General features: G+C 37.1%; 3 protein-coding genes across 4 annotated transcripts; 1 reads left to right on the top strand and 2 right to left on the bottom strand.

Annotated features, from left to right (window-relative positions):
- Positions 1-5,502: 5,502 nt before the first annotated feature.
- On the bottom strand, positions 5,503-6,868 carry LOC136219473 (protein MAIN-LIKE 1-like). Its single transcript, XM_066006894.1, has 3 exons — positions 6,754-6,868; positions 5,701-6,653; positions 5,503-5,610 (listed from the first exon to the last, which is right to left on the bottom strand). Exons 1-3 carry the CDS (start codon positions 6,866-6,868, stop codon positions 5,503-5,505), a joined length of 1,176 nt encoding a protein of 391 aa, XP_065862966.1.
- Positions 6,869-8,054: 1,186 nt separating this feature from the next.
- Positions 8,055-13,115, top strand: LOC136210996 (uncharacterized). The gene is made up of 11 exons (XM_066002482.1): positions 8,055-8,203; positions 8,348-8,579; positions 8,684-8,755; positions 8,848-8,925; positions 10,196-10,296; positions 10,624-10,870; positions 10,960-11,046; positions 11,579-11,794; positions 11,928-11,989; positions 12,349-12,515; positions 13,018-13,115. Exons 1-10 carry the CDS (start codon positions 8,096-8,098, stop codon positions 12,451-12,453), a joined length of 1,308 nt encoding a protein of 435 aa, XP_065858554.1. The 5' UTR covers positions 8,055-8,095; the 3' UTR covers positions 12,454-12,515; positions 13,018-13,115.
- A 9-nt stretch (positions 13,116-13,124) lies between these two features.
- Positions 13,125-22,343, bottom strand: LOC136210997 (protein ABIL3-like). 2 transcript variants are annotated; one of them, XM_066002483.1, is made up of 9 exons: positions 21,973-22,341; positions 21,798-21,880; positions 21,530-21,680; positions 17,072-17,171; positions 15,429-15,512; positions 15,230-15,272; positions 15,050-15,138; positions 14,353-14,453; positions 13,125-13,610 (listed from the first exon to the last, which is right to left on the bottom strand). In XM_066002483.1, the coding sequence occupies exons 1-9, from the start codon at positions 22,081-22,083 to the stop codon at positions 13,440-13,442; spliced, it is 933 nt and encodes a 310-aa protein (XP_065858555.1). In that variant the 5' UTR covers positions 22,084-22,341; the 3' UTR covers positions 13,125-13,439. The 2 variants fall into 2 exon arrangements, with proteins under 2 accessions (XP_065858555.1, XP_065858556.1); XM_066002484.1 differs by lacking the exon at positions 13,125-13,610 and adding an exon at positions 13,623-13,865 and having other exon boundaries at positions 21,973-22,343.
- Positions 22,344-23,359: the final 1,016 nt, after the last annotated feature.

The following is a 23,359-nucleotide window of genomic DNA, read 5'->3' as shown; positions in this document are numbered from 1 at the left end:
ATCTTTCGGGCTCCATACCTTAAATAGGCATGGAACCCAAGGTTGCCTTACGCTTGAGTCGAGCATAAGGCTTGGTCGGGTCGGGTTTGGGTGGCCCACGCCAAGCCCGATCCATCATGGGTCCATTCCGGACCCGTGACCTTCTTAGCGGGCCCCTCGGTTGGCCCGCACTCTAAAAAGTTTTTTTGATTTTTTACATTTTTAATAAAAGTAAAAATTGATTTAAATGAGGTTTTAGAATAAAATTAGAAATAGGATAAAATTTAGAATTTGGAAGTGAAATAGAATTAAAATTGATTTGGAAATAGAATAGATTTGGAAAGAATTGAAATGTAATAGAAATTAGAATATAATTAGAATAAAAATGGATTTTGGAAATAAAATCTAGAAATAGATTTTTAGAATAGAAATAAAATGAAATGAAGTTAGAATAGAATAGGATAAAAGAAATACATTTTGGAATAGGATTAGAAATTAAATTAGAATAATAATAGAAATAGAAATAGGATAGAATTTAATAAAAAATGAAAATGGAAATAAAATAGAAATTCCAATGGAATTTTTAGATTATAAGGTTTCCATTATTTATTTGGTGCAGAACCAATTTAATCGTCATTCCGATTAATTATTAACCGTTCGGGTTGTGATAAACATCCGAATTAATTAATCGTTCGAACGATTAATTCCACCATTCCCTTTTCATTGAATTTTTCTCATTTGGATTGACTGAGTTGGATTATTTATCGAAAGGTTTTTTTTTCATAGGTCCTCCAACTCCAGTATCTACAGTGGTGGCAATGCAAATATCGCGATGGACGTCCGAGGAAGAAAGGCAATCTAGGGTTTTCTTCAAAGCGACAATTTCGTTTCCCGTTATCCAATATGAATAAAATTTTACCTAATTGGATAGGTTGGGGTCAAATGTGACCAAAATAATAGATGAAAGCCCAAAGGGTTAAATGCACCATAAGTCACTGCACTTACATGGTTATCTCAAAATGGTCATTCAACTTCAATTTGTCTCAATAAAATCATTCAACTTTGAGTTCGGTCTCAATTAGGTCACTATAGTTATTAAAAAACATCGGAATGATGACATAAGTGATACGTCAATATGAGATAACTCATATTTCTAACCGAAATGACACATGCCATCCACATATGCGTCATCTGGCTATCACATGTCGATTATTTTTATGAAAAAAAACGAAAATTTAGTTTCTTTCATAAAAATACCCGACATGTGGCTGTCACATTTCTTCTTGGTCAGAGATTTGAGTTAACTCATGTTGACGTGTCACCCATGTTATTATTTTGATGTGTTTTAACCACTAAAATCGACGGAGTGACCTAATTGAGAAAAAACTCAAAGTTTGGTGATTTTATTGAGACAAATTGAAGTTGAGTAACCATTTTGAGACAACCATATAAGTTTAGTGACCAATGATGCATTTAACCTGTATATATGTATGTTTAGGTAGTTTAGGATTTATGATTTGAGTTGTAACAACATACCGTATCGTACTTATTCTTCTTTTGATTAATTATGTATAAGTGACCGACTAGATTTGGGCATGGGCCGGGTTCGAATCCGGTCTGTCGGGTTTTTAATAAAATCTGACGAACCCAAACCCAGCTCAATCCGTAATAAATTGAGTCAGGCTCGGATTGGGCTCGGGCCTACAATATGAATCCCAAGCCCGTCCGTTCAAACTCATCTGTATATTAAAAAAAAAATACAATTAAAATGTTACACCAACTTTTAATAAAAAAAGAGTACATACAACACAATACTTAATAAGTTTGGAAAAATTCATAAACTAATTGTCTATCGAAATATCAAATCCAAAATAAATTACAACATAACAATAAAAAAAGGGTATTGCTAAATACCGCCCTTAATTTCCGTTTCACCGCACTGTTTTAACCATTTTACCCTTGCCACTTTTTTCCCCCCTAAAACCTTAAAAACTCTCTCTAGTTTTCTCTCCCGAGCACAAATCCCGGATTTGAAAAAAATGGATCAAAACATTCCCGAAGACAATGAGTTCGAACACGAGGTAATATTACGAGAATTAAAAACGTTATTAATCATTTTTTTTATTTTTTTTTATTCGAATTTTGCCTGGGCGGGTGGCGATTACCACCCGTTCCTTAGGCCGATCGGATGAACTACCCGATCGGCCTAAGGAACGGGTGGTAATCGCCACCCGCTCCACCCATGGAACGGGTGGTAATCGCCACCCGTTCCACCTTTGGAACGGGCAGTATGCGCTGCCCGTTTCCACCTATGGTGGAACGGGTAGCCTGCCCGTTCAGGCAAAAGTGGACAGAAATTGCCCCGAACTAATTTCGAATGGGAGAAATAGGCCCGAAGTATTTTTTTTTTGTAATTTTAATGTAAATTTTTCGTATATTCAGGTACCGATAGAAGATTGGAACCCCAATAACATTGATTATAGTTCGCGTTTTATAACGGATACCGTTTTCTCCTCCAGTCAGGATGCTATTGATTGGGCAAAAAAGATAGCTATTCAGAATGGGTTTGAGCTTGTAATATCTTCGCACAAAAATGGGGGTAAACAGAAGTTGTTGCGCTGTTCACGGGGTGAACGATATAGAGGTGTTGTGAAAAATGATGAAGATCCTGCAATTAGGAAAAGTAAAACTAAAGCGTGCCGATGTAAATTTCAGATTAAAGCCTATCAACATGCAGACCTTTCGGGATGGGGGATAAAGGCTAAGGCTGGGTTAACTGGAATGCATAACCATACAATGCGTATGTATCCAGAGGGAAGTCGGCAAATGAGCGGACTCAGTATCGCATCTAAACAAATTGTGCGTGATATGTCTTCAGCTCAAGCAAAGCCTTGTGCTATTTTAGCAGCAGTTAAAGAAAAACACCCAGAGGACAACTCAGTAATTAAACACATATATAATTACAGGGACAAAATGAGGAGGGACGCGTTTGAAGGTAGAGACCTGGCTAGTCAATTCTACCATATTGATGTGGAGAACAAATATGTCAATTACACATAGGCTGATTCAGGTGTGATAACGCATGTGTTCATGGCACATCCAGAGTCAGTTGATATGTTCAGGACTTACCACTGGTACATCGGCATTGATTCAACGTACAAAACAAACAAGTACAAAATGCCGTTTGTTGAGATTGTTGGGATGACGCCATGTAATAATAACTTCAAGATAGCGTATGCTATTGTTAAAGACGAGACCGAAGGGAGCTATCGTTGGATTTTGCAAAGGCTGAAGATTTTGCTTGGGGATGATCTTAACCCGACCGTTGTTGTTAGTGACAGGGAGCTTGGGTTATTAAAGCCGATACAAGAAGTTTTTCCACAAGCAGCGCACTTGCTATGCACTTGGCATATTAATAAGGATGTGGAAGATCGTGTGTATAGAATCATTGGAGATAAAGGCCTTGCCTCTAAATTCAAGAATGGCAAATGGAGAACAATATTAGAATCATTAACCATTGAGGAGTACGAGACCAATCTTATGATGATGAAGGAAAAGATGAGCAGGTTCAAAGGAGTTATCTCGTATGTTGAGGAGACGTGGTTGGTGCATAAGGAGAAGTTTGTTGTTGCTTGGACAAAGGAGTTCCTACATTTTGGTAACACAACTACTTGTCGAGTGGAGAGCGAACATGCTAGTCTAAAGCAATGGCTCAATACGGCAACTGGGCCCCTTGACACGGTATGGCAGAAGGTTCACAAGCAGATTGAATCACAAGCAACCAATATAAGCAGATTGAATATTGATGAATTTTGTGTGGTTCTGTAATGTTACAGGTGAATTGTGATGAATTTTGTGTGGTTCTGTAATGTTCCAACGTCTATATTCCAACGGCTATATTCCAACGTCTATATTCCAACGTCTATATTCCAACGTCTATATTCTCCATTTATAAAATTAAACAATGTTGCTACTTCAGTTATCCACATTTACTCTTTACATTACTATCAATGAAAACTCTCAAACATAAATGGCTTCATCTGATTTTACCAACGAGTTCCCTAATTTTCCTCCCGAGAAAAGCATAGTTTCAACTTTGAATAAGTCTGATTGCACGACGAAGATGCTTGATTATCAATACTACGCAATTCGTGTATATGGAGAGACATTTGTGAGTCCAACAATGTTCCATCCTGAATTTCCATTTATGTTTTGCTTCAAGCTTCCGTCTGCTGGTGAGTTTCCAATATACTCACTACACATGCTGTGGTTCTTATGTTATATGTATTACATGCCTTTTGAATTTGCTCTAGAGGAATGGTTGAACAATTTGAATGAAGGAAATATTCCTAGTCATATTCAAACATTTCTGAAGTGGTTTATGCCTATTGATGACTGGAAAGCTATGTTCGCCAGACTATTGCGTGATAATCAGAGGGGAATCATCCCTAAAAAAAATTTCAACTCCATCATCTTTTTAAGATGGACAGAGTCTGAAATTTCTCATGAGGTTCATCGAACTTATCCTTACTCGATCGTGAAAAATTGGGATCGCTATAAATTAGAGGTTCGAGTACTACAGAGTATCAGCGCTTCAAAGAACGATTACCTGCCAGGACGAGCTTGGCCAAGAAATAGAGGAAATGCTCCATGGAACATTTTTCCTGTGGAATATGAGACGAATATTGCAGAGGAGAAAGAGATATACCTTGCAATACAGTCAGGTGTACCAGCGACATCTTCACCAAACATTCAGGTGTACGAAGAAGATAGTGACTAATGTCTTTTTTTCCGGTTTATGTCGTTGTAATGTCTTTTTTCAGTTTATGTCGTTCTAATGTATTTTTACAGTTTATGCAGTGTATGTCGTTCTAATGTATTCTTAAATTTGCAATAATAACAAAACATACCACAAAAAAGTACTAAAATATCAATCCACCAAATTCTGTCAAAATAGTACTAAAATACTACAAAATACAGTCATAACTCACTTGGCCAAATGCCAAGCATCCATAATCTCCTCTAACGACTGCCTATATACAATCGCAGCATCCTCGTCCAGATGACTCATGTGATCCAGCACAGTTTCACCCCAGCCAGATAATCGACTAACCCACTGTAAAAAAGTAAGGAACAAAAAACAAGGTTAATATCATTTCACATTTCAGTAAATATCATTTCACATTACTAGACCAGTCAAGAAAACCAAAAATAACTTACAATCTCACTGTTCGAGCGAGTATAAACAGCCGGTCCGGGTGCAACAATCTCCGGAAGTAGACGAGGGTGTGAGTGACGGGTGTACCAATGCATGTACTGATCCTCACAATCTGATGGAGTATGTGCTGGAGTGAATACAGACAGTATAAGGACGGACGACTGGGGAAAAGAGTCCCAAATACCCTGCACCATCACAGCTGGCACCTCTACATGATACTTCAAACTGGTCCACGGGCGAACAGCCTTAGAAGGCTACAATATCGGTCTAGGAATGGTCTGCACATGTCCAAGCTGTCGAAGGCATCACCCCGGCATGTACGGCTCGATCACATCCCGATACCGTATCCATCCAGAATATAGAGTCCTCGGGGTCTCAGTAATGGCATCAGGGCCATACGGCATCCACATGACCTACAGATGTATAAAATTACATTAACACATACAAGTAATACACAAATTTGTTTTAATTGAATAGTATTTATAATTATAAAGCAAGTATACCTCATCTGCTGTCAACACATCAAGCCGGGCACGAAATGCTCTCAACCGCTCATCGCTCTTCTCCATCGATATAGATGGCCACAACGAAGCCCTAGGAAGATCCGGGTCAACTGTAACTGCCTCTCGATGTGGCCTGAAGCAAGAAAAATACTCGTAAATCCAGGACTGGAGCAATGTCATACAACCCGTCATCTGCCCGCAATCTCCTCTGGTAGCAATACCAAGATGACGGTATAGATATGCTAGTGCAGCTGATCCCCAAGAAAGTCCAACGGCTCCAGCCGCCGAGTCCTGCACCTCTAACAGACAAGAAGGTCGGATGCGGTCACCACTCTTGTCTACGAACAAGGTGGAACCGAGCATCAGCCACGTCCAAGCTATAGCCTGGGTCTCAGGAATCCGATCACCTCCACAGCGCTCCATGACGGAAGCGGCTCGTATACCACCAGAAGCATAATGACGGGCATCTAACTCAACCCGAGTCGCCCCAAACAAATCCATCACGCACTCCTTAAGCTCATCAACAGTCGCATCAGCAGTCACCATGGCACCATCTACGGGGATGCGCAATATCTCCCACACATCATGCATCAAAATGGTCATCTCGCCAAATGGCATGTGAAATGATGACGTGTCTGGCTGCCACCGCTCAACAAATGCTGTGATCAGTGCAGCATCTATGTGACTGTGCATAATACCAGGTAAATGGAACAAGCCAGATGACTCGATACGCGACTGAATCGTCCGGGAAGAACCACTGTACCATAATCTCAGCTTCGTGCAATACCCTGATCTGGTATGACACCTAAGGACGCCCCTGTCCTGACCGGCCCATATAGCACATGCAATATGTCCCAAAAAGCTCGGGATCACAGCACCATCAAATGGACCCCCGGGGACGGGGTCCTTCACAACCCAGTCATCCTCTACACTCCTCGATCGCTTGCTGCTACCTGAAATTACAGCAAACGGTAGACATTAATTTTTTAGTATATTTTTCAATAATCACGATTAACACAAATACAAATAAACACATTTTTTAATTTCTCTTACCAGAAGAAGATGCTGCGGTAGAAGAAAATCGTCCGTCTCGACCCCTCGTCACAACACCACGATCTATGGGGATAATATCAGCACTAGGACGATGCATAGAAGCATCCCCGTCCATGTCTATACCAGCCGCCTCATCCCGTCCCTCAGCACGCTCCGCCTGTGCCCTCCGGGCGTCCGCCATAAACCGCTGCTGCTCCTCCCGGTCCCGCCGAGCAGATGCAGTAACAGGACGTGAAGACGTGCGTCTAGGGTCAGCTCCCTCCTTATCCTGTAATATTATTTATTTATAAGGTATATTCAATTTAACATAATTTTTTTTTTCTATACGTTCGGGTTTGCCTACGCCCGGTCCGTGCAATTTTTTTTTAAAAAAATTCAAAATTTCCCCCTTTTTGGCCTGGGCGGGTGGTTTACACCACCTGCCCTAAGGGCCAAACGGGTGCGGCGCACCAGTCGGCCTTAGGGCCGACCAGTGCGCCGCAAATGTTTGGCCCTTAGGCCAAACGGGTGGCGCATGCGCCCCACCATAAGGTGGAGCGCATGCGTTGTACGCGTTCCACCTTAAGTGGAACGCGTACGTCGAGCGATCCACCCTAAGGTGGATCGCATGCGCCGCGCGCTCCGCCTTACGGTGGAGCGCGTGCGCCGTGCGATCCACCCTAAGGTGGATCGCTCGACACTATGCATCTCCACCTACGGTGACGCATAGTTCATGCGTTCCACCGTAGGCGGAGATGGATTCCGGCGCCCGCCTAGGCGAAATTCTGGGATTTTAATCCCGAATTTCGGCCCGATTACTCACGATTTTGATAATTTTTTTTATGGAAATACTTACCGTAATACCCATGTATCCTTTGCCGATGCCTCATCTTCGTGCCATCTCGTTTTTGGTCGGTTTTTTTTAGAATGGAAAAGATGTTGAGAGGATTTGGAATTTCAAAACTTATGTTTGAAATAATGAGAAGGGCAAAAAGGTCAATACAGGGCGGTGAACCGGAATTTTAGTGCGGTATATAGTCGCCCACTAAAAAAAAAATAGCTATCATAAGATATATAAATATATATACAGTATATCGGGCCGGACCAGACCGATCCGATGAAAAATTCATATAATCCAAGCCCGTTCAATTTCTAACGGGCTTATACGAGTTTGGACCGGACCAGACCTGATACCAATTTTATGTGTTCAGACCCGATTAAATGGGTCTGGGCCTGGACGGGCTGGCTGGGCAACATCTTTAACTAGAAATTTTTTCCCTCTATCTCTTCTTCGCTCCTTTCCTTTCCCGCCACCTGAAAATTTCAAATTCCGAAGAACGAGTCTGATTTCGCATCCGTATCAATGGAGAATTCGAAGAAGAGATGGAGCGTAACGTACACGAAGCACATCAAACAGAAGAGGAAAGTCTACCAAGATGGCTTCCTAGACCTTCACATCCCAACCAACAAGGTACTCCATTTTTAATCTGTTGAATTCGAATTGTTAATCTGAGATTAGTTTCACTTTTACTCAATTTCCGGTTTCTGTTTTCGATTGTTAAGAAAAAACACTGATAAATCTGATTGATGATTGTTTGGTGGAATTTGTGATAAGGCGATGCTGTTTGATGATTGCGATAAGCTATTGGAAATTAAGATGCTGAAGGGAGAAGAAGTTGTTAGCTCGGGAGAAACACTGACGTTTAATGGCTATCTTGTCGACGTTGGGGATCCTGATTGTGTGGTGAAGGTCGAGGTCGAGGCCAAGGTCAAGGCCCATCATAGGCCAATATTTGAATCAAACTTTAAAGGAAGAGAGACGCCTAGGCCAACCTTGATGCGTCGACGTAAGTTTAAAAGTCCTGTTTCTTCTGGTAATGATTTAGCTCTCTGTTATATGTATACATAATTTTTAGGCTGTTGATTTGACGAAATTTTTCTCCTGGCTCAGATAACAATGATGCTGCAGAGAAGAGCAAAACACGGTTGAATAATATAAGCCCTTCGTATAAAGTTATTAGAGGTCAATTTCGATTGATTTGTTTTGCCCAAAAGTTCTTTAATATGTGTAGTTGTTACTATCAATTTTATTGTAAGAGTTGCTTTCATTTTCAGAGTTCAAGAAGAGTGAATCTCTAAGATATGGAGCTTTAAAGAGCCGTCCAGAGACAGTAAACAACACTGGAGTAACAGGTTAGTTGTTAGATTTGCTACAGCATCTACGTTGAGCAAGTTTTTCATTTTATTGAACTGTTGCTTTTTAAATGTTGTGTTTTTTTCTTTTCCGGTTTGTGTATAAGGAAAAACATACATTAAAACCTCGATAAATGCATATCTTTGGAACCGGAAAAAAATATTCATTAAGCGAGATTATTTATTTATCGATAAATGAATAAATTATTCATTTATCGATATATTTATTATTTTATAGATAATTTTTCATTGTAAAATGTATAAAGACGAAGAAATTATCTAGTCAATAATGAACAATGATGATGGAAATGATCCAGAGCCAGATGATGGTTGCCTTGTCGCAAATGTATCGTCAAAAGAGGCCTTTCAACCAATGTTCACCTTAAACAACTACTTGCTATAACATGAGCAAAATATATCAGAAGTTGTGTTTGCACTAGTGTTTATTTTGATTTAGGTGGAAAGAAAAAACAATCAACTATAGATGCATGACTTTTTTTTTTTGTAATAAGAAAAAAAATGCATTTTTTTTTCCAGAAAAAATGACTTATAGTTGATTGATTGAAAGGTTTTGGTCGATATATATATATATATATATATATATATATATATATATATATATATATATATATATATATATATATGGAATTCAATAGTTATTAATTTATATTTTCATTGGGCCTTAAAGATTTAAATATTTTTATTATTTAATGCATTTAGCGAGGTTATTACTTTAGTCCATTGGTCCAAGTCGGGACCGAAAGAATTTATTATATAAACGAAGTTATTACTTTATCGAATATTCATTTATCGAGGTTTAACTATATATTGTTAGTGGAATTTGTTCCTGATATGTTGCTGGCTTCCATGAATTTGGGTTGATGAGAGTATTTGTTCATTTCCAGTGAAAATTCAAAAGTTACATTTGTTATGATATGCCATATTTAATGTCAACCAAGCACATTTTTATTGAAGAAAAATCCTGACATAATTAATTTGAGGTAAACTTTACTAAATGCAGTGCTTTATATTTATGCTATCATTTCTATTTTGAGAGCTCGTTGTGTCTATCTAGATTCCTTTTCCCAACAACACAACAAAAATGCTTATATCTGTTATATCTTGACTCTCCAATCAAGACAAGGAAGATTTTGATGGTTTTCTTTGTTTCAACATTGATATGGTTTATATAAGACGTATTTCTTTTGTTCTGTCTGCATAACTTTATTGAAACATTCTCCTGCTTAACATATTTCCCATTTCAATTTAGAGTGGAATGTCTTGTACACAACACAAATGACTCAAAAGGCCAAGAAATACCATGACGGTTTCCTGAAGCTTAAAAATGGTGGAGCATTAGGGAGGAGGCAGGTTATTTCTGTATCATTTTATGGTGCTTTTCTTCTTAAGGCTTATTATTTGTTTACTTGCTTCAGTATGTCATGCATGTTATTAGTATGGTGTTCATGACTACTAGGTCATTATTGTTTATCATTATCTGTTCATTTATTAGAAACTTCATGTTGTATGCTTTGCTTGGATTATTATTGCTGCAGATACTTTCTGCAAAACTAGTTGTAACAATAGCCCATCAGAAAATTGATTACATAAAATTTTTGGTGAAAACTTTGTTGCTTTGATTTGTTCCTCGTAAAGGGTATCTTTGATGTAAACTTCATTTTGGTTATTCTTCTTCAGATCATGCTATATGATGCAAGCAAGAACCTCTTAAATACTAGGTTTCTCAAGAAAGATGAAATAATCAGATCTGACGAATCAGTAGCATTTGATGCTCATTTGGTTGACATTGGAGAACCTGAAGGAGATAATCAAGTTTTTGTAGATTTGAGTACTGAAGGAAATACTATCAACATTGTTAGCCAAGAAGGAATAAAGCATGAACATCGGAATCGTTTTGAAGAAAAAAAATTTCTGGTGGCTAAAGGTAATTGGCCATGACATTCCATTGTCGCACTCCTTTTTCCTCTATGCGCAAAAATCGATTGAAGATAAAAATATTTTTTTGCAATCCAGGGGAGGATGCGTGTTCAAGAGGCATCTCTGCTGCAGACACGAACAAGATAAGCATGACTGTCCCCCAAAACAAATCTTTACGAGGCAGTACGTCCAGTTTTTACTTGCATCGTCATATTCATCAAACTGCGTCTTCTTTCTAGCATGAGGGTGTATGTGATAACAATAATTGATGGTCTTAACCAGAGCTTATTTTAGTTTTGTATGTCCACTTGTGCTGGAGATAAAAAGGTGAAGAATTTAAGAGGGATGCAATACTGGTAGCTTATTGTTGTGAGGTTAAAGTTTAGAAGGGAAGTGTAATCCTATTTCAAATGGAGTGCTCAGAGTCAAGTTCTCCAATATAAATTTTCCGCAATATTGAAAGCCTTCATAACGAGCCTTGGCGCAACGGTAAATGTTGTTGTCGTGTGACTGAGAGGTCACGGGTTCGAGTCTTAGGAGCGGCCCCTTGTGGTGGGACACGTAGTGCACCGGGCATAAATCATAAACGGATTAGCCAGCTTATGGGCACATCGAACATAGATCAACATTTAGCTTTTAGGTCAAGTGCCTTTTTGTTGTCACATGACGGTTTGCTGCATTGCTGTTATCTTAAACTGATTCCTACCTTTTGCAGTTAATCAGATCTTGTCCATTCTTCAAAAACCCATAGCTCCTGGGATAGTTATTCCAGGGTGTACTGAGAAGAACGTGATTCAAGATGTTTGTTCTCCTGAGGGGCTTCAAGTTTCAGATGCTGAGGCAGATCATTCAAATCATAGGCTATTACCCAAAGCATCAATACAAGACGATGGACCCAGCGAAAATAACATTAATGGAGGATCAAGTAAAGGTACATAAGTTGAAAAATATGCCGAGCTTGTGCCTTCCAAAAGCAAGATTTATTCCAATATGTGTCGCCGTTTGATCTTCTGAATGATGTTTTAAACTCAAATAATGAGAACTGGACCGTATTCGTTTTGCAGGGATGCCTATTCTCACTGATGCTCAACTCTCCAGTGATGGTGGAATTGAAAATCCTGACCAGGTTTGGACCATGGTGGCATGTTTTGCCGTGCTTTCATCAGTTTAACATTTTTTTTAGTGAATTCTGTGTTCTTTCTGTTTTGTCTCAATCCAAAATAGTTGAAAAGATCTGATCAAATATCTCTCTCTTCATGAAAAAATGAGATACTTGGGAGCATAAATTCCCAAAGGTGGAAAAAGATTCATGTGCTGAAGTAACCTAACGGGATAATGCTCTTCTTTTCGAGCATGCCTGGAACCATAATGAATTGCTTCTTCTGTATTACATGCCTGCTAATATATTTTTTTTCTTTGATAATAGGTCTTTCTCTTGCCATGAAACAATATGAATTTTTTTTCTTTGCAAATAATTTTCTGCAGTGTTACAACACTAATGGTCCTACTGATGATAAAATGAAGAGTAGTGGGAAGCACAAGAATGAAAGGAAACTTGATGAATGGCCGACTTTTGATCTTGGATTTTGAGAGGGCTGATCTAAAACAATCTTGGCTGCAGTACCTTTATTATAAGTAATCAAATTGTATAGGTTAGTCAATGTGAAATTCCTGTTATCTTCATAGTCATTAAAGTAGCACGAAGTTTTGAAGCCTTGGCGCAAGGCACGTTGAAAGAATAAAAATATTAAAAATTGTAAAGGATAATATTTAAATTATAAAAATGATAAGTTCTAAAATCTGAAAAAAAAACCCGTGTGGCAAATAGGCACTCTATATTATAACCAAGCTAGACACACAAAGGTGTGCCTTAGCGGTCATCTGAGTGACAACATCCACCTTTGGCGTCCGGAGCTCACAGAACTTTGGCTTTAGTGGGGGATAGCTACTACACTACTGGCCAAAATTCCGGTGCTAAGGCGCTCGGCCTAATGCCTTGTGCATCTGGAGCCTTAGACGCTCTTTAACAACTGGAGTTACCTTAGGATTTTCATTTTATATTCAATGTTATGAATATAAAACGCTAGGTTGTTTCAACTAATTTTTTATGTACTATTCGCTTCCCTGATAATTTTGATCTGTCATTCATTCCAGGTGATTGATAAATGATAGCTGAAGTGATGAAGAATTACTGGAATATAGCAAGACTTCTATACTGGACCTAGGTCCGGGATTTTTTTTTTTTTTTTTGGCTATAGCAATTATATATCAATTGACATAATGGAGCTGCAGAAGTATACAAGTGGTTTATGCTTAGAATTTGATCAACCAACAAACATTTTAACAAGAGATATCATGAAATGTCCTCCATTTAATAGTGAAATAAAATTTCTGCTACTCATTGGATGATTTTTTTTCTTTTTCATTCTATATTACTGGTCTAACCAAAACTTTGAGATGAAGAGCAGCAACGTTCCATTACTGCATCCCTGGTAAATAGCTGACTGTATTTGAAGCTTCAGAAACGAGAGAATACAGAATAGGTTTCTGTGCTTCCTGCGTTGTCTTCATTTTTCTCAAACATCATCCAGGTATTTATACAAATTCTGATCCTTTCTGGATTTGCGCATGCTTATCAATGCCTTGAAGAGGCGTTTGCTTTTGCTTGAATATTGTTCACTGTCATTTGCTCCTTTTCTTTCAGAAAATTTTGACAATGAAACTGATCTCTGAGCCTCTGATGGGTTCTGAAAAGATTAGATAAATATAATTATCTCAAGGTTAGAATCAGGGCTGAGTAGGATAGGTGCCTCTTTGATGTCTACTTAGTTTAATTGATTGCATAATTTTGCACTAATTATTGAGTTAATTGCATCTATTACACTCCAGCTATCAGAAATATCATAAATCTTAATGAGAAAGCTATCACTGTTTAACTTTGATTTCATCCATGATCTCTTTTTGTTTGGAAACCATCAAACACAGTTTTCTGGAAATACCACCTGGATAACAAATCATAAAAAAATTGCCATATCAACAATAAAAAAGATTGTTTTTTGGCTTAATACATCAAAAGCCCTCTGAACTTGTCCATAAAGTTTGATTGGCCTCGTGAACTTATATGGTGTTTCGTTAGCCCCCTCAACTTGCTTAAAATAACCTATTGGCCGCCTGAATTTGTTTAAAGTGACCTATTGACCCCTTGAACTTACTTACAGTAATCCATTTGCCCCTGAACTTGTTTAAAGTGATATAAATTGCAATTTGTCCAAATCCGTAAAAAAATTCAAAACTTAAAAAACAAAGGCCTAATTCATGATTTTAAGTCTTTAAAACAAATTAACTTTCTGTTTTATACATTTTTACAGTGTTTTTATAGATTTAGGGACTTAACCATGACACTTAAAGCAAGTTTAGAAGGCTAATGATAGCAATATGAAAAATAGAAAATGCAGTAGGCATCACAAATTCTTCAAAATATATGCTTACCCTTCGTAAGGTTTCAGGATAGTTAGGAGATACTGATCTATTAGGAACAACAGATCCAGAGCGTATGAATGGAAACCTCTTTGGAGATGCAGCTCTTTTATCTGTTTTATTCAAGTTAATGAGTGCATTAGAAATAAGGAGTTAATTACATCCGTGGTCCTCCAACTATAGAAATGGAGCAAAAATGACATAAATATTATTTTCTTAACAAGAAAGCCATCACCATTTAACTTTGGTTTCGCAATTGTCCTTTTATCTTGAAATAGAGTTTCTACACCAACTCGAAGCCCGGGGCAGTAGATGTTACAATGTCTCATTCACCACTGCCCCCGGTTGCTTAGTCACTCTCTCCCCATTACGCTGTTGCACAGCTTGAAATTAACCAGTTTCCCCCCCTTTACACTCTCCCTGACAACAAAAATAGTCACTGGAGATGCTACATGGATCACAATTCATCAAAAGTTTGCCACATGGAAAACAAAAAAATAAAAAAACTCTTGATTTACCACTTACCAAATGACTAGTCATCCATGTGACATCTCCAATGAATGTATTTGGTTGTTTTTGGATAAAAGGACTATTAGGTGAATCCAAAGTTAAACGATTATCATTTTTATATCAGTTTTTTTATAGCTGGAGGACAATAGATGTACTTAACTCTTTGAAAAAGGAACAAAATTATTTGTAGAATAAAAACCTGGTCTTCTGTTGTTAGGAGTGCTTGCCAATGTAAACGTTCTTTGTCTTGAGTGAAACTGTGGAGACTCTGATCTACAATGCGTTTCTCTGCATTAAAATTATTCAATTAGAACTTCATCATCGCGTCGCAGGCTCGACAGGTTAATCAAAATGTTGGAGGTAATAGCATGAAGATTACCTCAAGACAGATGGGGAAGTTCCTTTGATTGTTGCTTGAACAACTTGCCACAAAAAAGTAAGCAAATAAATTGCGTTAGTACGTTTTTCATATATTTATACATATATAATCATATAGAATATATAACATACATAATTTTGACATGATAGCCCGAAATTATCACCCGTAAATAAGGTAAGATAAAAGAAATGCAGAGTACCTTTCTTAAATTGATAGGAGTTCATTTCAGCATTGAAACTTCTCCTATGATGCTTTGATTTGGTATCCATGATCTCTTCATCAGCTGAAAAGTTTTCACAATATGTTAAAAATTTCTGATTTGAAGATTTGTTAGGTATTCTACGTTACTTAATTAGGCAGCTATACATCTCTTTATATATGAGATAATCGTCCTCCTCTGAGGTATCTTTTGGGACGAGTTAATTAATCTTTATTTACATGATATTAGAGCAGTGCATTCATTGTTGGGTCACCTACAGATATTTGGTTCACACTTTATATGGTTTCTTTGGCATGGCCGCATGGGAGGCATATGTTCGATATCTCACATGACTTAATTAGGGAGCTATATGATTTCTTATATATGCGAGACACTCCTCGTTTGAGGTACTTTTGAAGGTGAGTTAACCTTTATTTACATGGTATTAGAGCTTATATTCAATGTCGGGTTATCCGTAGATATTTGCTTCACGCTTTAAATGGTTTAGTGTAAGGAAATGTATTAGATATCTCATATTGCTTAATCAGGAGCTATATAACTTTTTATACATACATGATACATGTGAGATAATTTTCATCCTTTGATGTATCCTTTAAGGCAAGTTAGATCTTTGTTTAAAAAATTAGGACTGCCAATTTTTGATCCGACAACATGATTTACAATCCATCTAACACAATATAATCTTACGTCACTGATTTTTTGGCGCAACTTTATGTCAATTTTTTTGACGCAACAATGGTACTTTCGTGATTATAAAGCACAACCGAACCATTCTATTTATGCAATGAGTTTAAAGGGGCAGTTAAATAAAACTCACTTTTATGTCAAATTCTCTACCACAACGATTGGGGCACATATCATTATCTTAATTTTTATTGTCATGAAAACAATTCATCTACAAGCTATAAATGTTGTTAATTGTACTTAAAGAATGTAACCCAATGCTTGGATTTGAATTTCTATATTTTTAGTCTAATAACCTTCTATATCATATTATAATGGGATAAATTAAAAATTTAGTTCTATAATTATTGGGGAAGAGCGTATTTAACTTCCATGTACAAAAATAGTGTAATTGAAACTGTAATTTTAAGTATCATTAACCAAAAATTAGGTCTTTTTTCATGTGCAATTTCTTATCTTTAATTAGCCTTTTTGCTACTCAATAAGGTTTGAAATTGCATATAGTTTGTTATTGAAAAAAAATTATTTTCTATTAATAAGACTTAATTTATATTCCCTCCGTTTCATATTACATGTCTTTTTAGAAAGTTGTATAAAAATTAAAAATATTGGAAAAAAAGACATTGTTGTCCCTTATTTATTGATTCCAATATTTATTTATTCTATAATAAGTCAATTATTCTAATTAATTTTTGTAAACTCGCATTTTATAGCGAAAAAAAAGATGACTTAACGTGTACTGATCATATAAAATAAAATGACATGTAATATGAAACAAAAAAGAATCTTTAGAAAGACATGTAATACGAAACGGAGATAATATCATTTAATGAACTTTAGATTTAAAATTACACTATTTTATAAATACTCTTTTTCTTAATAAAGATAGTGATAAAGTGCCCGTTATAAAATAAAATAAGAGGGATGAAGAAATTTGCCTGGAAAAATGTAGCGCTTATGATACTTTGGATTTCCTATCATCAGAAGCTGCTGAGAAAATCCTCCTTGGTCGATATACTTTTGGCATGTTTGTACTCTCTAAATGCCATCAACAGAAAGATGAACAAATAATACTTAAAAAGAAAAAGAAGAGCAGTACTTCCATTATAAATGAATTCAAAAAATTCTATATGATTTACATTTGTTAGAAAGTTGACAAGCTCACTTGAGTTCAACATTATGTTTACGAGCTACTTGTGAACTTGTTCACGAGCAACTTTTTGATTCTCTTCATGAATTTCGTGCGAATAACTTATTAATTATGATAAAATTGCATAGTTTTAAAATCTAAAAAATCAAATTGTTTTACATTTCCCATTTTATTGAAATATTATAATTAAAAAAATAATTGAAATAAATTTGTTCACGAGTGTGTTCATGATATTATAATTGAGCTTCTTGAATTTATAATCGAGTTTGCTCATGAGTTTTCAAACTGAGTTTTGCGGTGTTCAAGCTCAACCTGTTTATAAAACACGGTCAAAATTTTATTGAGCCCGAACGAGCGGTTCGGCTCATTTACAACTCTATTTATGCGAGGTTTGTCCATTTGACACCAAAACCTAACTTATAGCGACAATTTGACTAATATGACATAATTGATACTATTATCATTTTTTATTTTAAATTTATATCATGCGTAGTAAAACCTCTATATAAGAATACACTTGGGACCGAACTATTTATATAACAATTATGAGGTTATTACTAAATAACGTTTGGTAATAGAGGTTATTACCAAGTTGGGACCAATTTTTTTTATAACAAAATAGAGGTTATTCCTATACAGAGTATTCATATATTGAGGTTTTACTGTATAAGTACAAGTACAAGGATACACAGATAACATAACACCATCTTGATATAATCTGATTTTCCACCCCTAATTTACAACTCTCTTAAATTAGCTTACTTTTTAAAAATAAATATTTGATCCATTCTTTTACCATTAGAATTGAATTCATAGATTTCCAAATTGATTGGCTAAAAATGTAATACAACAACAACAACAACAAAGCCTTAGTCCCGAAATGATTCGGGGTCGGCTAACATGAACCATCATATAAAACCGTGAAAGTCAAGTCGTGTCAGCGACACAGATTCGCTCCCTCCAATCCGTCCTATCCACTACCATATTTTCCTCAATTCCCAGTAAACTCATATCACTCTCGATCACCCTCCTCCAAGTTTGCTTAGGTCTTCCCCTACCCCTCACCACTACATCCCTTTGCCACTCTTCGGTTCTCCTAACCGGCGCATCAAGCGCTCTACGTCTCACATGGCCAAACCACCTTAGTCGGTTTTCTCTCATTTTATTCTCAATAGATGTGACCCCTACTTTTGTCCTAATTATTTCATTACGCACCCGGTCCTTTCTCGTATGACCACACATCCATCTCAACATACGCATCTCCGCCACCGACATCTTATGGATGTGGCAGTGTTTCACTGCCCAACACTCCGTACCATATAACAATGCTGGTCTAATTGCCGTCCGGTAGAATTTTCCCTTCAATCTATTAGGCATGCCGGGATCACAAAGGAAACCCGTAGCACTCTTCCACTTCGACCAACCAGCTTTAATCCTATGAGCAACATCTCCATCTACTTCTCCATCCGTTTGGATAATAGATCCTAAATACCGGAAGCAATCCGAGGCCTGAACAACTCTCCCATCTAGGGTGATTGTCCCTGCCTCCCTACTCCTACGGCCGCTAAACTTACACTCCAAATATTCTGTCTTACTTCGACTCAACTTAAAGCCTCTAGATTCTAGAGTTTGTCTCCATAGTTCCAACTTCCTCTCCACTCCTTTCGTCTCATCAACCAACACGATATCATCTGCAAACAGCATGCACCATGGTATACCATCTTGAAGTGAACTTGTTAGTTCATCCATAACGATGGCAAAAAGAAATGGGCTTAGTGCGGAACCTTGATGCACGCCAATCGTAATAGGAAACTCTTCAGTCTTCCCAACACTAGTACGTACACTCGTGCATACTCCCTCATACATGTCCTTTATGATGTCAATATATTTCCGCGAAATGCCTTTCCTTATTAAGGCCTACCAAAGTACTTCCCTTGGTACCTTATCATATGCTTTCTCCAAGTCAATGAAAACCATATGCAAGTCTTTCTTCTTATTTCGATAGTGCTCCATTAATTGTCTCATTAGATGGATGGCTTCCATAGTTGATCTTCCCGGCATAAAGCCAAACTGGTTTTCCGAGATCTTCACCGTCCTCCTTAACCTTTGTTCGATCACTCGCTCCCAAAGTTTCATAGTGTGACTCATTAATTTGATTCCCCGATAGTTGGCACAATCTTGGACATCGCCTTTGTTCTTATACAAAGGGATTAAGGTACTTTTCCTCCATTCTGATGGCATCTTATTGTTTCTCCAAATTTTGTTGAAGAACGTCGTCAACCATTCGATTCCTCTTTCTCCCAAACATCTCCAAATCTCAATAGGGATGCCATCAGGTCCTACTGCTTTCTTCAACTTCATCTTACTTAATGCCATTTTGACTTCACCCTTTTGAATTCTCCGCAGGCATTCGTGATTTATCATATCGTGATGGATACTTATATCTCCAACATCTTGTTGGTGATCTCCATTAAATAAGTCATCAAAATAGGACCTCCATCGTTCCTTGATATCCTTATCTCCAACTAGGACTTTCTGGTCCACATCCTTCATACATTTAACTTTTCCGAGATCTCGCGTCTTCCTATCTCTCATCCGAGCAATTCTATATATGTCTCTTTCCCCTTCTTTCGTATCCAATCTTGTATACAGATCCCGATTCACCTTTGCTCTAGCATCTCATATGACCTTCTTTACTTCCCTTTTAGCCTCTTTGTATTTTTCGTAGTTCTCGTCACTCCTACATTTCCCCAATAGTTTATAGGATTCTCTCTTACTCTTTACTGCTTGTCGTACTTCTTCTGTCCACCAAGATGTGTCCTTACCCAGTGGCATGCTACCTTTAGATTCCCCTAGAACTTCCTTCGCTACTTCCCTTATACTCTGCTCCATCTTATTCCATATCGAATCTATATCTGAATCCATATTGCAAGTCCAAATATCTTTTTTGGTCATCTCATCCACAAATTTTTGTTGATTCTCCCCTTGCAATTTCCACCACTTAATCTTAGTCTCTACTTGAGGTGTTTGTTTTCTTATACATTTCCTACTTCGAAAATCTATCACCACTACTCTATGTTGGGTTGTCGTACTCTCACCAGGGATCACCTTACAATCAATATAACTCTTTCTCCAAGCACTCCTTACTAAGAAGAAGTCAATTTGGCTCGCATTACCGCCACTCCGATAAGTCACTAAGTGGGATGTTCTCTTCATAAACCATGTGTTCATGATACTCAAGTCATAGGCTGATGCGAATTCCAAAATATCATTTCCTGCTTCATTCTTATCTCCAAAACCATACCCTCCATGAACACTCTCAAACCCATCTCGCCTAGAACCCACGTGTCCATTGAGATCACCCCCTAGTACCATTTTTTCATCCCTAGGAATCTGTTGCACCACTTCCTCTAAGTCATCCCAAAAAGCTTGTCTTATAGACACATCTAATCCTATTTGTGGCGCATATGCACTAATGACATTCACAACCTCATCCCCTATCACTAGCTTAACACTCATAATTCTATCGCTCTTCCTAGACACCGCTATGTTCTCTTCATAAACCATGTGTTCATGATACTCAAGTCATAGGCTGATGCGAATTCCAAAATATCATTTCCTGCTTCATTCTTATCTCCAAAACCATACCCTCCATGAACACTCTCAAACCCATCTCGCCTAGAACTCACGTGTCCATTGAGATCACCCCCTAGTACCATTTTTTCATCCCTAGGAATCTGTTGCACCACTTCCTCTAAGTCATCCCAAAAAGCTTATCTTATAGACACATCTAATCCTATTTGTGGCGCATATGCACTAATGACATTCACAACCTCATCCCCTATCACTAGCTTAACACTCATAATTCTATCGCTCTTCCTAGACACCGTTACTACATCATCAATATACTCCCTATCAATAAGAATACCTACTCCATTTCTAACCTTATCCTTTCCTGAGTACCAAAGCTTATAACCCCAAGGAGCTATCTCTCTAGCCTTGGCTCCAACCCATTTGGTTTCTTGTAGGCATAATATATTTATTCTCCTCCTCTTCATAACATCTACAATTTCAGCTAATCTTCCTGTCAAAGAACCTATGTTCCATGTCCCAAAGCGTAACCTACTACCCTTACCCCTACCCCTACCATTACCGTGGACTAGCTTATTTACCCGCAACCCTTGTTCCATGTCCAAAAATGTAATAATGAATTTAAAATTTTCACATTGATTAAGCAGATTATTACCTGTTCAAGGCAACAGAAACGAAGTTCCAAAGCTGAAACTTCACCAACCTTTTCATCAACAAAGTTATTAACTTTGTACGCCACAGAACCCAGATGATCTATAGTATTTATCAAAGCTTTTATTGCATAATCTTTCAAGCTTTCCACCACTCTAAATAAAAAGGACCAAGAAAAAAAAGATGTAAAAAAAAAAAAAATGAATTTGATTCTTAAAAAAATGACCCTTTTACCCCTATACAATGATCAGAAAGAAAATCAATCAACTCACATTTGTTTATGTTCCTCTCCTCTGTAACATGTCTCGAAGTACTCTGCTGCTGTGTTTAACTGTTTCCTTAAACTCTTCAACTCCTAAAAAAACAAAGAAAAAATGATGAAAATATTAGAATGACGAAAATACCCCTAGTTGAGAAAACAAAAGAAAGAAGAGAAGAATCATGTACCTTAAGAGTATCAGAAAAGAGCAAGGTTTGATGCATATAAATTTCATCTTGATTGGAAGATTTTTGAGGGGCAGAAACCGAAGATGGAGAGGAATTTTTATTACTCTCCATGATAGTGAAGTTTGGCTTGAAATTTTGATGAAAAATTGGAGAAAACTCAGGGGAAATTGTGAATTGAATTGGGAAAAAAAAAGAGAAGAACCCCAATTCAGTTTGTCAATTTTGAAAAATTGAAGTGGAATACATGGTCCCAATACTGTGACGTTTTCACCTGTAGAGTTGGATGTATTTGAGGAAGATGATGCACAGAGAGAAAAGGAGAGAGAGAGAATGTATTAAGGAAATAATAATGATCGGAAAAAGACAGAAATCCGTGAGAGAAGAAATGAGAGTAGAATACATTCAAGGCAATGTCATTAACAACGTGGCTTTTTCAATTCTTTATTTAATATAATTCTAAATTCTGGATTATGAGGCGTTAAAAATTGAGAATTCGTTTTGATTTTCTTCAATTCGACCCTGTAAATGTTTTTAGGTCTATTATTTTTTAATATTTTTTTTTGTTTGATTGCATTCCTTAATAATTTACATGATATGATTTAAGATTTAATTATTTGATTTATTTTGATGATATTGTTGTTTGTATATTTGTAAAGATATCGATAACATCCGGATTTGTCCATGGGGTAGATATGTAATAATGAAAAAAGAAGAGAGACCTATTCCTACCAAAAAAAAAAAAAAAAGAGACCTATAATGTAATATTGCATTGTCTAGATTTTACTATGTAAGATACGCCAAAAGTAGTTGGTTCCGAGAGACTTGTCAGCTAAAGGGTATCCACCATCCTTCAGACTGGTGTTTAATATCGTATCTCATCTCTGCGGTTATAAAGAGGTTTTAAACAATGCCTTACCTCCTCTTCAAAGGGGATTGAATATTCTTAAATAGTATTAATAATCATTAAGAGTAGTAATAACGAGATCGATTAATTAAGACTCCATTAATACTAAAAGGTTACAAAAAAAAAAGTATAAATACCCTAATTCGGGTATGTTTCATGTATGCCGACTAACTTTCCTCAAGCCCTTGTCATTGACCATTTCTCTTATCAAATTTTATCTTGATTTTATCATTGAAGTGTCCCCGGCTGAGTCTAACGGCACCTCTCATAAAATAAATTACAATAAAAAAATCAACACTGTTATCGGATATATATATTACTACTCTTTTTGAAGCCTTCACATTTATCGTGAAAGAAATGCGGTTGCTGATTCTCTTGTGTATTTTGGTCGTTTGGTAGTTTACATTGGTGGGATTTGATTCCACATTTTTGTTGTTCGACTTTTTTTGCATGATCTTGAGCGGCGTGGTTTTTACCGCTTCT

Source organism: Euphorbia lathyris, chromosome 1 (genome assembly GCF_963576675.1).
Source record: "Euphorbia lathyris chromosome 1, ddEupLath1.1, whole genome shotgun sequence".
In the NCBI taxonomy this organism is placed as follows: Eukaryota; Viridiplantae; Streptophyta; class Magnoliopsida; order Malpighiales; family Euphorbiaceae; genus Euphorbia; species Euphorbia lathyris.
The sequence above is the reverse complement of the archived record's forward strand: the minus strand, read 5'-3'. Positions and strand labels throughout refer to the sequence as shown.

Excerpts from the sequence above, each read along its gene's own strand:
- LOC136219473 (XM_066006894.1), bottom strand. The coding sequence starts at position 6,868 with ATGGACGGGGATGCTTCTATGCATCGTCCTAGTGCTGATATTATCCCC. Across the intron at positions 6,654-6,753 it reads TACCGCAGCATCTTCTTCTG|GTAGCAGCAAGCGATCGAGG; the intron begins GTAAGAGAAATT and ends CTGTAATTTCAG. Across the intron at positions 5,611-5,700 it reads ATGTGTTGACAGCAGATGAG|GTCATGTGGATGCCGTATGG; the intron begins GTATACTTGCTT and ends ATACATCTGTAG.
- LOC136210996 (XM_066002482.1), top strand. The coding sequence starts at position 8,096 with ATGGAGAATTCGAAGAAGAGATGGAGCGTAACGTACACGAAGCACATC. Across the intron at positions 8,580-8,683 it reads GCCAACCTTGATGCGTCGAC|ATAACAATGATGCTGCAGAG; the intron begins GTAAGTTTAAAA and ends CTCCTGGCTCAG. Across the intron at positions 10,297-10,623 it reads GAGCATTAGGGAGGAGGCAG|ATCATGCTATATGATGCAAG; the intron begins GTTATTTCTGTA and ends ATTCTTCTTCAG.
- LOC136210997 (XM_066002483.1), bottom strand. The coding sequence starts at position 22,083 with ATGGAGAGTAATAAAAATTCCTCTCCATCTTCGGTTTCTGCCCCTCAA. Across the intron at positions 21,881-21,972 it reads TCTTTTCTGATACTCTTAAG|GAGTTGAAGAGTTTAAGGAA; the intron begins GTACATGATTCT and ends TTGTTTTTTTAG. Across the intron at positions 14,454-15,049 it reads TCCTAACAACAGAAGACCAG|ATAAAAGAGCTGCATCTCCA; the intron begins GTTTTTATTCTA and ends TGAATAAAACAG.